This window comes from Natrix helvetica, assembly GCF_964273705.1.
Source record: "Natrix helvetica genome assembly, chromosome: 6".
NCBI classification, from domain to species: Eukaryota; Metazoa; Chordata; class Lepidosauria; order Squamata; family Natricidae; genus Natrix; species Natrix helvetica.
Window position 1 is genome coordinate 8,474,697 of NC_138553.1, and position 16,737 is coordinate 8,491,433.

At 44.5% G+C, this 16,737-nt stretch overlaps 1 protein-coding gene across 12 annotated transcripts in view; it reads right to left on the reverse strand.

The window, feature by feature from the left end:
- Positions 1 to 16,737, reverse strand: part of SOX5 (SRY-box transcription factor 5) — a 973,495-nt gene that overhangs the window by 65,573 nt on the left and 891,185 nt on the right. For all 12 annotated transcript variants that reach the window (XM_081957811.1, XM_081957805.1, XM_081957814.1 and 9 more), the window contains one exon: positions 6,591 to 6,768. In XM_081957811.1, coding sequence (XP_081813937.1) covers positions 6,591 to 6,768 — 178 coding nt within the window. The remainder of the gene's footprint in view (positions 1 to 6,590; positions 6,769 to 16,737) is intronic.

Below are 16,737 nucleotides of genomic sequence, written 5' to 3' on the forward strand. Positions count from 1 at the left end.
ATTATGAATGTTCTGTTCCTAAAGAGCCTTGTCTAATAATGTCAGATTACACATCCTGGTTGTATTGCTTGGGCCCTTCTATCTGATCCGCCGCTTGCCAAAGAATGCGCAACACGGACTCCTCGCACACCGCTCTGAAAACCTGGCAGGGAGGGGAGAGAGGGGAACAGGTGTCAGATTGGTTCAGACTAACCCCGCTCGAATCTTTGGATCGCTGCCACCATATGTGCAGGAGTGGGGTTTTTTTTTTTTAATCTTCCCCTAAAACGCTTTTTTTAAAAATCGTTTTGGAAGGCAGAGAGCTGGCAGTTCTAGCTTGCTTTAGAAACAGAAACTGAGGAAGCCGTTTGCAGATCCTTTTACGCCTTAAGGAGAATGAGATGTAAGATCATCATTTGGCCTGGGATCTGCAGAAAAAGCAGGCAACCCTACTCTCTTTGTAGGCTTACCCTTCTTTTGACAACAGTGCAAAATTAAACCTTTGGATTGCAATGCACCAGTTTAGCCTGTTCCCAGAAAAGCTAGTTTTCTGTTCTACTTAGACGCCATGTGCGAATCGGCAGCAATATAAATTTCCTAAAATAAATAAAAATGAAAAAAAAAATAGACCAAAGGCGAGCAGATTAATATAGGTCTACTCTCTTCATTGATCCCCCAGGGACTGAACAATCTTGCATGAAAAAAGTGTACTTATTTTATTTATTTGTTATGTATTAGATTTTTAGGTCAAGGTAAACGTTCCCCTTGCATATATGTGCTAGTCGTTCCCGACACTAGGGGGGCGGTGCTCATCTCCATTTCAAAGCCGAAGAGCATCTCCGTGGTCATGTGACCAGCATGACCAAATGCCGAAGGCGCACGGAATGCTGTTACCTTCCCACCAAAGGTGGTTCCTATTTTTCTACTTGCATTTTTTACTGCTAGGTTGGCAGAAGCTGGGACAAAATAACGGGAGCTCACTCCGTTACATAGCGCTAGGGATTCGAACCACCGAATTGCCCACTTTTCTGATCGACAAGCTCAGTGTCTTAACTACTGAGCCACCATGTCCCTATTATTAGATTTTTACCCTGCCTTTATTAGTAACTCAAGGAAGTCAATACATACATACATACATACATACATACATACATACATACATACATACATGCCAGTGGTGGGTTGCAAATCCCGTTCCAACCGGTATGGTTTGAACTGGGCTGGCGGCATCCTTATGGGTTCAAGAGCCTCCGCGATGCTCTGCAACACTCCAGCTGCTCCGCAGAGCATCGCGCAGGCACTGTATGCGCCATGCATCTGCGCAGAAGCGCAGAAGCCTTTAAACACCAGTAAGGAGCTCGGGCGGGCGGGTGGGCCCTCCGGAGCACTGTACCACAACCCACCATTGATACATACCTATATATATATATTCTCCTTCTTCCCATTCTCCCCACAACAACAACCCTGTGATGTGGGCCAGGCTGAGAGTCAGTGACTGGCCCCACATCATCCAGCTAACTTTCATGCCTAAGGTGGAACTAGAGCTCACTGTCTACTGGTGATTGGCCCAAAGTCATCCATTCAGATCCCATCTTCTATTTGATGTGTTGTCTACCCACAATCAATTTAGTAATAGTTGAGGGAAAGCAGGGACATACAGAAAACCGTAGTCAGTTTTCTCATCAGCATCAGATGTTCAGGTTGCATTCACAGAATGCTTAACTTAGTGATGGCAGCAACCCATTTTCTGCATTGATAGAACGGGGACACACCCACCCACGCACAACTATGCAAAAAGAGAAACACACAAACACAAATATGACTAACCACTGTTGATCAAACTTTGCATGTCATGCACAGGGGTGGGATTTAAAAAAATTAGCAACTGGTTCTCCGGGGGCCCTCTGGAGGGTGGGAAGGGCCCTATTTCCGGACTTCCAGAAGCCCCATTTTCCACCCTTCCAGAGCCTCTGAGCCCCCACACTTACCTGGCATCCAAAACAGGACGCGTGGAGACTCCTGGGAGGGGCGGAGCGGAGTAGGCATGGCCAGCCAGTCCTATCAACTACTGTTCCAGCGAACCAGTTGTAAAATTAGCATAAGTGACTTATGACCATTTTTCATACTTATAACCATTGCGGTATTCCCCCTGGTCATGTGATCAAAATCTGAAGGATTGGCAACTGCCTTTTATTTATGATGGTCGCAGTGTTCTCGGGTCATGGGATCACCTTTTGTGATCTTCTGACAAGGAAAGTCAACGGGAGAAACCAGATTCACTTAACAAGGATGTTACTAACTGAACAACTGCAGTGATTCACTCAACAACTGTGGCAAGAAAGGTCGTAAAAAGGAGCAAAATTCCCTTAGCAACTTTCTGTTCTTGCTCAGGAACAGAAAGTTTGAGCTCAATAATGGTCGTAAGTTGAGGACTGTGTTGTGCCTTGCCAGCAGCCAGAAGAGCTGGCAGCAGATTTGGGCAGTGAGGAGGTTGGGGAGGAAGATGGGCCAGTCCTGGAGTCTGAGGAAGGCTCGGATGAGGGCTCTGTGTCGGAGGCAGAGAGGGGGCCAAGGCTGTCTGACAGTTATCAGCTGCCTTCAGAGTCAGACATCAATGAGGCAGATGAACAGCTGGAGCCTGTTCCCAGTGTGTGTATGCACAGAGTTGCCAGATGAAGCGAACAGCTAAAGAACAGGAGTCAACTTAGGAGTAAGGCCACAGGTGGACAATGAATGGCCCACCCAGAGGAAATAAAAGAGGAGCAAAAGGGGAGTGGAGTTTGCAGGAGACAATTAATTCGTTTATTTGGTTCATGACTCTCCGAGACTCCTTGCCAAGTTTTGCAGATATCAGCCTGTCAGCCAGATAAAGTCTATGACCATAAATCGTCCTTCGAAAGACTTTGCAGGATGTGGATGAGCAGAATTCACAGTGAATTAATAAAAGGGGTTTTTGTCGGGACACGGAGTTTGCATCACGCTCTTGGGAAGCCTCGGTCAGAACAGACTTCCTGTATCTACAGGTAGCCAGTATTGGTCAAGAGCAGAGGGCAAAGAATCTGACTTCTATCATCAGTTGTTAATCTTAATCCCAAAGTAGTTACCAGTAAGGAGGAAGTGTCAGCATGGACGGAGAGGAAGTGTGCAGACTCCATTATCCTAGGCAGCACACACCGTGATCCATTCTATAACCCCAAAAAGTCCTTTTCTATATCTGTCTTATAAAGATATATGGTGATGAAGTCCATGTCATTAACAATAACTTAAGTATGTTATCTTTTGGGCCACAGTTTCCCCGCGGTTTATTAATGGTATAACACATTAATTCTCCTTGCAAGAGTGACCTTTACAACTCCAGTCATCCTCACAGCTTTTATCCAATTACATTATCACTCATTACAGGTACTGCCTTTTCAAAATCTGCATTTTGGGGAAAGGGGAGGATGAAAATGGAGAGGATTCCAAATGTCGCCAGGGGGATGGGGGTGGGGGTGGGGGACAGGCCAGGAAGTCGGAAAGAAGAAAATTGTATCTAGAAAATTACGAAGCTACTTAGAGTGCTGTGGGTGTGGAAGATCCAGGTGGGCCTTCCCATTCATTTGTGGAAGCTAGGGGGATCAGGGGCTAGTGGCCTCGATGACAGTGAGGCTACCTTTGAGGGCATTTTGTTGGAGACTAGAGGTCTACCTTGAGTAGTTGGTTGGTCACTGTTGGAACTAGATTGTTCGTCTAGATGGACCAGGGGCAGTGATGGGATTCAAATTTTTTTTACTACCGGTTCTGTGGGCATGGCTTGGTGGGTGTGATGTGGCTTGGTGGGCGTGGAAGGGAAGGATATTGCAAAATCCCCATTCCCTCCCCACCCCATTAATCTGTTTTCCAGCTCCATTCCCCTGTGCAGGGCAACAAAGGAAGATCTAGCTGATCAGCTGGGACTCAGGAGGCAGCAAATAGATGGGGGCGGGGCCAGCCAGAGGTGGTATTTGCTAGTTCTCCGAACTACTCAAAATTTCCACTACCGGTTTGCCAGAACTGGTCAGAATCGGCTGAATACCCCCTCTGGTCAGGGAGTAAGACCTGCTTATGATCTTATCCTTTAGAGCAAGAGTGTCAAATTCAATTTCATTGAGGGCTGCATCAGGATTGTGTTTGTCCTCAGGGAGGCAGGAGGGGGCATGGCCAGCTCAATGTCAGTTGTATCGGGGGCGCTTGTGGTGGCCTGAGTACTCTGCCAGTGAAAACGGGCTCCCGAGCTCCATTTTCGGCTGCGACAACCTCTTGCAACCTTCTGCCAGTGAAAACAGAGCTCGGAACGCGGACCTTCCGAGCTCCATTTTTGCTGGCAGAGGCACTGTGGGTTGGTCCCTGGCTTTGGGCCAGATCTAAGCACCTCATGGGCTGGATCTGGCCCAGTGGTGGGTTCCAGATCCCGTTGCAACCGGTACGGTGCAACGGGGCAGGTCGCCCACCATATACACGTGCACAGCATGCGGACAGTGCATGCATATCTACCGCCCACAATGCTCCTTCTGCTCGGCGGAGCATCACACAGCGCCGTTCGCTCCATGCATGTGCGCAAATGCCCCGATTGGCTCAAATAGCAGTAAGGAGAGTGGGCGGGCGGGTGGGCCCTCCAAAGCACCATACTGGAACGGTACCTGGTGCTCCCAGCTGGCACTGGTACGCCCGTACCGGGGTGTACCAGTCATATCCCACCACTGATCTGGCCCCAAGCCTTGAGTTTGACACCCCTGCTTTGGAGCAGTATTTCTCAATCTTGGCAACTTTAAAATGTGCAGCCATCTACTCCTAGAATCCCCAATCCCCAACCAGCCATGCTAGCTAAGGAATTTGGGGAACTGAAGTCCACCTATCTTAAAATTAGAACTGATTATTTGATTATTCTTAAAATAGAACAATAGAAGAGTCCTTGGAGAGACATTCCGAGGTCTTTACACGAGTTGCAACTCCAAGGTTCAACAGAATTTTGTGTTTTATCTTAGATTTACAACAATGAGTCTATTTCTTTCATATGATACTCTAGAGTGGCCATTTAATACAGGTAATCCCCGAGTTACAACAGTTTGTTTAATGACCGTTTGAAGTTACAACAACACTGAAAAAAGTGATTTATGACCATTTTTCACACTTACAACCATTACAGCATCCCCTTGGTCATGTGATGGCCAACTGACTTATATTTATGATGGTTCCATTGTCCCGGGATCAAGTAATCACTTTTTATCTGACCAGCAAAGTCCATTAACTTAACAACCATGTTACTAATTTAATAAGAGTAGTGATTCACTTAACAATTGTGGTAAGAATGTGTGTCAAATGGGCCAAAATTCACTTAGTAAATTATTTTGGGTTCACTTGTGGTCTTAAGTCGAGGATTATCTCTAACAATATGAATCTTAATACATTTGTGTTGTTTCAGTACATTCATATTTGTGCAATATGTCTGAAAATTAGATCTTCTATTATCTGGATGGCTTAGAATATTGAGAACAGGGACAAGTAACGGGAGCTCACTCCGTTACATGGCACTAGGGATTTGAACTGCTAAACCGCCGACCTTTCTGATCAACAAGCTCAGCGTCCTAGCCACTCAGCTACAATTTAGGATGTCAATATTACAAACATACATTTATTTCGCTTATACATGCAAAGTTGACTATAAGGTTGACCAAGAGCCATCACAACTCACATCAACAATTGTCTTGTTGAATATATGTTATATTCTAGAGTAGTGATAGCGAACCTTTTTTGACTCATGTGCCATAAGTGGGGGGAACGCAGGGGGGTTGGGCGCGGGCGTGCTGCACCCATAATGCAATGCGCCCCCACATTGCACATGCGCGCATGACAGGCACCCCCCACATTTTTTGCATGTTTTTTCGCCCTCCCCAGGCTCCAAAGGCTTTATAGCAGCCTGAGGAGGGCGAAAACAGCTTCCCATGCCCCCCCCCGAGGCCTCCGAAGGCTTCAGGAAAGCTCCTGAAGCCTCCGGAGTGCAAAAAAATGGCCCCATGGGCAAACCGGAAGTTCACGAACAGACTTCCGGTTTGCTTGTAGGGCCGTTTTTAGCCCTCCGGAGCCTTCAGGAAAGCCAACTGAAGGCCCCTGAAGGCTCAGAGAGGCTTAAACCAGCCCTATGAGTAAACCGGAAGTCCGTTCCCGAACATCCGGTTTGCCCGTAGGGCCGTTTTTTTGCACTCCGGAGGCTTCAAAGGGGGTGGGGGAGGCTCTTTTCACCCTCCCCAGGCTCCTATAAAGCCTCTGGAGCCTGGGGAGGGCGAAAAATGGCTTTTAAAAAGGCTGAACTCAGCTGGCCAGCGCGCGCATGCGTGCTGGCCAGCTGACAGGGAAACACCTCGCGTGCTCTGACAAATGGCTCTGCGTGCCACCTTTGGCACATGTGCCATAGATTCGCCATCCCGGTTCTAGACGTTTGCAGGGAACAAATGGTTCCCTTAATCAATCTTATCTTTTTCAAACTCTTGAAAAATGACTCAAATATTTGGGATCCAATCACAGGATATGGGAGAGAAGGCGAGGCAGCTTAAGAGGTATGAATGGCTGACTTCATGCAAAATAGATCTTCTTACCTATTGTGTTGACTCTGGATGATGGACTAGCTAACGTTGCTGGCACCGAAGATTTCAATGAGCTGCACCCGCTGTTTATTCTCAATGATGGAATGTGAGGAGAAGTAGGTGACGAGGGAGACTTGCTGTCGTTGGTCTTGGGCTTTGCTGAGAGATTCAATGGCTGGGCCACGTCGTCCTAAAATGGAAATAAGAAGACCAAGCCATAAGTTGCACTGTACGGTTGTTGATAGGGCTACCACTAATGGCGGCTCCGATGAACTTGGATGTTAGACGTAATTCCACTCTCTATATTCATGAGATTTTTTTCTCCTTCTAAATCAGGGGTCTCCAATCTTGGCAACTTTACAACTTGTGGACTTCAACTCCCAGAATTTCTCAGCCAGTGCATCAGAGGTGGGTTGCTCCCGGTTTGGACCGGATTGGGTGAACCAGTAGTAGCGGCGATGGGAGGCTCCACCCACCTGCATGCGCAGAAGCGTTGCATGCACACAAGCAAACTGATAGTAAAAAAAAATGGAAACCCATCACTGCAGCACATCCTCGAGCAATTTCAACCAAATTTGGTATACGGATGACTTACTCTCTGGAAACAAATACCGTGATGGTAAGACACCCTTAGCACCCCTCGGTGTGTGTGTTCTGTTAAGATATAGCCTGTTGTGCCTTAAAATGGCTTCTACCATACTTCCGTAAAATGGCTTCTACTGTACAGTGCAGTGGAGATGACATGGTAACGGCTTCACAGTACTCCACAAGGGGACTCCTCCTCTGATAAGGGGGAAAATCCAAGATTAGAAATTACGTTTGGCCCGGATATTTTCAACAAGGCTTTGATTATTTTTGAGGACAAATGTACGGCTTTTGGGTGGCACAGGGAAAGCATTTGTAACGAATTTAATTGTCGCTAAAATCAGGGCTTTTCCTGTCTAATACAGGATAAGGATAAATAAATACCCAGGCAACGCTGGGTTATCGGCTGGTAAAGTATAAAGATAACAATTAAAAAACGCCAATAAATAAATTAAAAAGAAAACAAAAAATCCAAAGAAACTCAAAAGGATGGACTTGGTGGATCCCAAGCTCTTCCCCCCCCCCTGCCGTCAGTTCGCTACGTTTTTATGAAAAGGGTTTGGGAAGATGAGTGGTTGAGGTACCACTTTGGAAGCATCGTCAACTGTTGCTCTTCACCCCTCTTTGCTACAGAGGGAGAGAGATCACAATTAATGATGGGAGTCTCTTTTGATCGGGTCGGTTTGGAAGACTTACCAATAAAGGCATAAATAAAGCAGTGTCTACCCTGTGCTTTACAAGGTCCCAGCTTTTGTTTATTTATTTGTGGCGATATAACCTCAGAGCCAAGCATGCCTCGTGTGCTTGTCAAAATAAAGGAGCATAATATAAGCCAGCACCAATCTTGATTATTAGGGTGAGAAGGTGCGGAATGCACATTAAAGTTAGCGTTGCCATATTAGCTGAGCTTCTGTGTTTCGCCGTTTGCTCCGTTGCATATATCAAAAACTAATGATCTCAGCTGCGAAGAAGGTCCATCACAAACGATAGGCGGGGTGGGGGTGGGGGAGATGACACACAATTACTGCAAAATGCATTAGTGTTGCATTGTTATAAATAATTAGGTAGATGCTACTTCCTTCCCCTCTCCCCTACAAAAGAAAGCCATTGTTTTGAAAGACTATCGTGTTAGTCTTTTAGGCTTCGTCTGAGTTTGGTGTCAGACCTGGAAGCCATCTTTTACATCAGGCAGTGGTGAAATCTAAAAAGGTTTCTACTGGTTCTGTGGGCGTGGCTTGGTGGGGAGGTTCATGTGACTGGGTGGGCATGGCCAACTTTTTTTTCACTTTTTAAAGCATTTTCCCCCTGCCGGTTCAGGCAGATAGGCAGGAAAAAAACGCTTTAAAAAGCGTGGGGAAAAGCTTCCAATGATCAGCTGTGAGCCACGAGATGCTCGGAAGCTTTTTTTTTTTACTACCGGATCTCAGAACCAAGGAGAAGCACCCCTACCGGTTCAGCCGAACCGGGCCGAACCGGGAGGATTTCATCCCTGCCTTCAGGCCTGCCACATTTTCTGCTGTGGGAAAATGAGAAGGGGGGGATTATACGGAGTACGGGCGAGATATAGTCAAAATAACATTCTTTTCTCGGAGAGTCAAGGCCACCTTGTCCGGCAGCTGCAACGGTGTGACTGGGAGGCATCTCCAGTTAGATGGACGGTGCCTGAGAAAACACGGACTCAAAGACAATCACCACTAGCACTGATGATGTTACCTAGTTGGGTAATGAAACATTTTCAAGAAAACAATCAAGGCCAGAGAACACCATGGACACCCCTCCCCATTTCAATCCTGAGCTACAAATATTCTCACAGAGAACCATCTGGTCACACTGGCATAAGTAGTATATTGTGAGGAATGTGAAGCTTTTTAAAAAAAAAATTCCAAATGTCTTTACATTAAAAAAAAAATCCAAGGAGAGTTGTCAGTATGAAATAAGCAACAATATCAAACATTCGCAATTAGGGGAAAACGTAAGAAAGCTTGAGCTGTTGACATCTTTGGCCTTTGCTTAAAATACACAAGGGGTTGTTTCATGAACGATTCATCAGAAGAAAAGTTCCCATAATAATACCTGAGATAAAGAAAGGCCACTTGATGGATGGAAGAAATAGAATGAAATAAAAGACAACTCAATATCCCTAAATTTAGTTTTGTAAATATAATACAATACACTACAATACAATAGCAGAGTTGGAAGGGAGCTTGGAGGTCTTCCAGTCCAACCCCCTGCCTAGGCAGGAAACCCTTTACATGTTTCAGACAAATGGCTATCCAACATCTTCTTAAAGGCTTCCAGTGTTGGGGCATTCACAACTTCTGGAGGCAATTTCTGTTCCACTGATTAATTGTTCTCACTGTCAGGGAATTTCTCCTCAGTTCTAAGTTGCTTCTCTCCTTGATTAATTTCCACCCATTGCTTCTTGTTCTACCCTCAGGTGCCTTGGAGAATAGTTTGACTTCCTCTTCTTTGTGGCAACCCCTGAGATATTGGAACACTGCTATCATGTCTCCCCTAGACCTTCTTTTCATTAAACTAGACATAGACTGAGTTCCTCTTTTTCCCCACTTAATGTTTGAGGTCAATTTCTCCAAAGGGTACATATTCTCCTTTCCAGACTTCCTACTTTCTTTCTTTTTTTTAAAAAAAAAGGTTTTTTTTAAATTAAACACACAATAAAACATTGGACACGGTGTAACTGTCCTGTATGTCTTTGCCATACATACAAAAATATAAAACTAAATATCATAACCACCTTGCTTATTTACAATTGGTCTATTCAGTATTTACAAATATAAAGTCATCTTACTTCCAACCATGTTACTTTGATCTTGTCTTATACATTTTCCCTCTGTTATAATTACATACATAATTCTAGTTTTCCATTCTATAGATCCTAGTCATTATTTATTTTGAGTCCCTCTTTTTTTGTACCAACCATCGGCAAAATTCATCCCAGATCTTGTAATATTCTGTTTCGTCTTTATTCTTCTATTTCCACGTCAAATACCTCCTTGTTATATTTATCATTGATAATTCCCAAAAGAAATAGTTCCGGCTTAAATTCTATTTCCTCTTCGATTAGCTCTATCAGCTACATTTGAATTTTCTGCCAATATTCTAGACTTCTTACTTTCCATAACTTCAGGTACTCCTTGACTTACAACAATTCATTTAGTGACTGTTCGAAGTTACAGCCTTTTGTAATTGTCACAACGTAAATCTAACCTTAATACTGAATCAACTCTGCTATAACTCTCATAGAAAAAGGAGGGTGTTTTTTTTTTTAAAAAAGTTAAATATGACATTAAAGAACCTTCCTGAGACACAGCTGGAGCTTCATAATAATAGCCAGCATAATAAAGGAGGAGAAACAGGAAATCTTTTTTCTCTTCTTTCAGCCCGGCAAGCACTAAAGTGACATTCCAGAAATGGAATTCCTTGGGAGTGATTATGAGAGCAGTCCTATTGCTTTCAATGAGCTCTTAATGGCTCTCTAATGGAGCTCCAGTGGTTTTGAGCACTGAAAGGAATGAGTCATCCTGTGCAATTACATTTTTTTGTAAATCTGCATTGGCCTATGATAACATAGGCAAGGTGGCCTTAATCACCTGTTGATTCCTACAGATTTCTTTTATGAGGAACCGCCAAGGGAAACTAAGTACAGACAAGCGTACATCATGTGAACATCCTTGGAATATATATACATTCCAATATTACAACACAGCCAACCAATCCGCTTACAGCAACAAAGCCAGCACTCCACACATCCCCACCAATATTTATAGAAAGACGGCAGCTCCGATCACGCTTTGCTCGCACAATCCGCTTACAGCAACAAAGCCAGCACTCCACACATCCCCACCAATATTTATAGAAAGACGGCAGCTCCGATCACGCTTTGCTCGCACAAGCACAAAGCTGAAGGCACCAGCCTGAAGATGGCGAGTGGGACCTCGTCGAAACATCGCCAAGATACTCTCAATCTTACATGGGAAAAGACCCGAATATGCCAAGACCTGCATACCTGTACCCGTGAAAATCAACGAAAACAAATATATATGCATGTATGTATGTATGTATGTATGTATGTATGTATGTATGTATGTGTATGTATTCAGGGAGGCCTGATATGTATGTATGTATGTATGTATGTATGTATGTATGTATGTATGCATCTATGTATGTATTAAGTGTCATATCAAAGCACAAATATGGGAGGAAGCATACTGCTTCCATTTTGCCTTTCAGCTCCACCCTAGGAGCCTTCCAGGCAGAAAACTATTTTTTGTGTGGCATTTCTGCTGATAAATAAATAAAGGGAGATTAGTATAGATCTGTTTCAAGCTATTTAACTCTCATCAGCTAGCCATACCCTTACTGGGATCCGAACCTGGGCTGTTTTTACATGTTAGGCAGTTGTATTAGCCTCTAAGCCACAAGCTCTCCTCCCTTATCAGCTGAGCCAAAGAAATGATTCACTGTTATGTCAAAGCACCTGGTATGCCCAAATATAGGAGGGAGCATACTGCTTCCCTTTTTGCCTTTCAGCTCGACCCTAGGAGCCTTCCAGGTAGAAAACAATTTTTGTGTTGCACTTGTGCTAGTATGGCTAATATGTAAGAAACAGCCCAGGTTCGAATCCCAGTAAGGGTATGGCTAGCTGATGAGAGCTAAATAGCTTGAAATAGATCTATACTAGTCTCCCTTTATTTATTTATCAGCAGAAATGTAGGTATTTATTCAGGGAGGCCTGCTCGGCCCAAAACCGGGCACGCAGGTGTGTGTGTGCCACATGTCTATGTGCAGGAGGGGCAGGGCGCACATGGGGGCGGGTTGCACGCATTTTGTATTATGGGTATGGGCACACACACACATGCTGTCTTGCGCGTGTGCATGCTTTTGGCCCGCGAGGATAAAAAGGTTATCCATCACTGGCTTAAGCCTATAACAAGAATCTAGTCAACTGAAGTTCAATACTATATTGGCACCGGATAAGTGTCAAAAGAATTCAAATGTGAGTTGGACTTGGATCATTTGTGGCAACGTATTAATTCTAAGCTAATGATGCACTTAACTCTCCCTTCCCCCGGAGCTTTAGCTGTTCTCCTTCATTGCTTGGAAACTCCTTGTTTGTTTTTAACTGTCTGTACAATTATACTTTTTTTTCATTGCCGACCCAGTGGATTTCAACTGCTATTTTATATAACCATCTCCTGAATCGTTGCCAGTCTAACAACAAATCATTATATGAAGCAAAGCTAATCCTCCTCCAGTTTTATGAAGTTTGGAAAAAAGGGGAATGAAAACCTGCCTCTTCTTTCAGAATCTCCTTTATAAATCTTCCGAGGGCTTTTATAAAAAAAAGAATTCGGCACGTTCACGCCTGAGCCTGTGTCTGCACACACACAAAATATGAGAGTGTTTAATGGATTTTTATTGCCTAGTTTTAAATCCATTGAATCTTGCCCACGGCACTTGAATCAGCAGCAGGACGAGTTATAAATGTTAAATACAAACACACCTCATTATAGCTGCTTGTTTCATAAAGTGTACATGAAGACACCTCCCCAGATATTAGTTTTCATATGTGAGAGAAATGTGTTTCTATTATTCTTCTAAAGCACTGAAGCCATTGATCCTGCCTAGGCAGGGGGTTGGACTAGAAGACCTTGGAGGTCTTCTAGTCCAACCCCCTGCCTAGGCAGGAAACCCTATACCGTTTCAGACAGATGGCTATCCAACATCTTCTTAAAGACTTCCAGTGTTGGGGCATTCACAATTTCTGGAGGCAAGTTGTTCCACTGATTAATTGTTCTAACTGTCAGGAAGTTTCTCCTCAGTTCTAAGTTGCTTCTCTCCTTGATCAGTTTCCACCCATTGCTTCTTGTTCTACCCTCAGGTGCCTTGGAGAACAGTTTGACTCCCTCTTCTTTGTGGCAACCCCTGAGATATTGGAACATTGCTAGATCCTCCGATGCCAATCAAGAGTGAAACATGCTGACGTCGCTACATTTGAGGGTGCTCTCTATGGACAGGGTTGGTCTGGGAGCTCGGCCGAATGCCTATGGAGATTCTCAATCATCCAATGCATGGTTGTCCCAAAGATCTTTTTCCAAGAGGCTTCGGTTCTTGAAGAACTGAATCTGCTTCTGGGAGGAGAAGCAAAACATCTTCAAGGAAAAAGAAAGAAAGCCCGATTGTCTCTTGGGGGGGAAAAAAAAGCACCTTTGGGACGAGCTGGCTTGAAATGGCCTGGCTGAAAACCCGATCGTGGCTTGTGTATCAAAGCAGCTTTTTGTGACCTCTGGGAACTCCTCCCTCCCCATCTCCTGAAGCCAGTGCTAAATGACCTTGATGGGGAGAAAGAGTCGCCCATGCCAGAGAGATCTGAGAAGCCACGGAGGGGTGGTGGGAAACAAATGGATAATAATATCCCCCAATGACTTTGGAAACAAAACTCCAGACCTCCTCTCTCTCCCCCGTCCTGATTTCTCCTCTTTCATAGAGATCTTCATTTCTTCATAAACACACAATAGTGTTGCCTCGGCTGGCACATCTGGGGCCAGCAACAATTGTGCCATTGTTGTCTGCTGAAGAATATCAGCCGTCCCCGGCTTATCGGCTGACTCGTTAGCTTATCCCCCAAATGCTAGACCCATAAATATTTCAATAATGGACATCCGGCGGCAACTGGCACAACGTAAATGCTTTCCCGGCGTTGCCTCCAGAGGCATCCATTGTGCCTTGGCCCCTACGCGCAAACACAAAATGCACATTGGGCAAGCAGAGAGGCGTACACCCCCAAGCACGGCTTCAGCCTCTTTCCTTTGCTCTCTTCCTCTTATCCCATCAGCAGTCGTGAAATCATCAGCCACGGTAATAAGAAACGGCGAGGTAGAGATGGTTGTGAAATATGTTGTGTAAATGAATTATGTTGCAGAGATTATCCTCCTTGATGGAATAATTGTATTAAATTAAGCAAGGATGTTCATATGACGGATGGTGGAATTAGATAATTTTCCTCCACGATGTGAGGGGGGGGGGGAGAGAGACAGAGAGAGAGTGAAAGACAGAGGGGGAGATAGAGAGAAGGGAAAAGAGAGAGAGGGAGAGAGAAGGGGAAAGAGAGGGAGTGAGAGGGGGGAGAGAGGGGAGAGATAGAAAGGAAGGGGAAGAGAGAGGGAGAGAGAGAAAGGAAGGGGAAAGAGGGAGAGGGAGAGAGAAGGGGAAAGAGAGGGAGTGAGAGGGGGAGAGATAGAAAGGAAAGGGAAAAGAGAGGGAGAGAGAGGGAGGGAGAGAGAGGAAGGAAGGGGAAAGAGGGAGAGAGAGGTGGGAGGGAGAGAGTGAAAGGAAGGGGGGAGAGAGAGAGGGAGGGAGGGAGGAAGAGAGAAAGACAGAGACACAGAGAGAAAGAGAGTCATAAACTCTTCAGGACTCTCTGCTCATATCTCTTCCTGCCTTTTTTTAAAACTGGTGCAACTGGTAAAATGTCCCAAAAACAGAGATGGGAAAAAAACCACAGAATATCTAAGAATCAATTGATATTAGTAAGATATAGGAAAGGAAGGAGAAACACCATGGAGGGATTGTTAAAGTGTTTGACTGGCATTCTTATATAGCCACTAAGGAATATATATTTATATTTTCTTCAGATTAAAACTGAAATAGAAGCTTTGGCCATGTTTCACGAAAGAGCTTTGGGATAAACTTAAGTTTCTTCTCTCTTGGTTATCATCTCTCCTCTTCTCCTAAGCCAAAAGTCTTTCCCCACCCTCAAATCCTAAGGAAAACACACACCCAAAACCCTGAAGTTTTTGGTTTGCTTTGTTTTAAAAGTCTGTAGAGATTCTCAGTCATTCCAGGTCAAGGTTGTCCCAAAGGTGTTTTTTTTTTCAGGAGGCAACTGGACTTTCTTGTTTTTTCTTTTGAAGACATTTCACTTCTCACCCAAGAAGCTTCTTCAGCTCTGACTGGATGGTGGGGGAATGGAAGGATTTATAGTCCTTGCAGACAGCTGGTCATTTGCATCCTTTTAGAGGGTCCTTGAAGGACTTGGAGGTTTCACCTGTGTCCTCAGGGTCACCTGAGTTAGTGCTCCTGGTTCCAGTAGTCTGCAATTTTTTCCCTCTGGAAATCCATTCCTACTCCCACACCACTCAAAGGGTGTTCATCCCAAATTGTATAGCTACAGAAGTTTTGTTTTGTTAAAAAGCCCATTTTGGTCCAAAGTCCTGCTCAGGTATGATGAGCAAGCTAGATTCCTGGCAGATGTTTCCAATTCAATCTCATTCAATTGGAAGTTAGCTGTTTGCTGGAATATCACAATGTTAGAGCATCAAAAAGAAGATGCAAATTATAAGTAAAACACACCTAGTTCCTTGCTCAGTTCCTCTCTCTTACAGCATCTTCAACATTGCTGCCTTATTGTGTAGGATGCTTTTCCATCCCACTCCGCAACTTTGCTTGGAGTCATCCCGGAGGCTGGGCACATCAGTTCCTAAGAGCACTGAATTGTTGGCTGCTTCACCGCCTCTAGAAATATGACTTAATCATTCTGTTTTTGCCCAGTTCATCATCCAACACCCATTTTTACAGCCTGCAGCTGGCCGTCAGACAAACAACAAATGCTAGATTTTCTCTTTTAGATCACCATCCCCTGATCTCATCTTTTGTTTCTTCGCTATGATGTCCTGGTGCCTTGGTAAAAAAATATGGTGTCTGGTTACAATGACTTGCGTTTCTGCCTAGAAAGCTTTAGCTTTTATGCTCCTCTCTTCCAAATGCTGTTTTGCTGAGATAGCGAGTCGGCAAGTCGTTTTTCCCAATGCATTTGGCACAGCAATTCCTTCGTGCTTCCTGCTCCGCACAATAAAAACGGAACGACCGAGTGAAATTTCTTTTGACTGCCGCCGTTTCATTCTGCTCGCACAGGATTGTTTTCCGCTGCACTTTGGTACCAATCCATCACAGAGCAGGAAAGGGACCCTTTGAGGTTGTCTAGTCCAAGCCCCTGCTCCTCCTTGTCAGTTAGTCTGTAATGATCATTTCTGAGCATTCTGATAATGAGGACCTGTGAAACCACTAAGGATGGCCAATGGTGACAGATGCTGAAAGCTGTAGTTCACTAACATCTGGATGACTGTCGCTCTCCAATATCAAGTTGACAAATAAGGCAGAACAAGTCAAGAAAAAAGGCACAGAAATGCTTTATTGTAATAAAGTAGAAGAAGACAACCTTGAAAGATTGTTAGAGTTTCGCTCTTCCCTTCTTTATAGAATAGCAGAGTTGGAAGGGACCTTAGAGATCTTCCAGTCTAACTCCACGCTCAAGCAGGAGATCCTATGCCATTTCAGACAAGTGGCTGTCCAGTCTCTTCTTAGAAACCTCCAGTGATGAAATACCCACGACTTTTGAAGGCAAGCTGGTTTTCCTTGTTAGGAAGTTTCTCCTTAGTTCCAGGTTGCTTCTCTCTTTGATTAGTTTCCATCCATTGTTTCTTGTCTTGCCTTCTGGCACTTTGGCAAATAAGTAGACTTCCCTCTTCTTCTCAAATACTGGAATACTGCTATC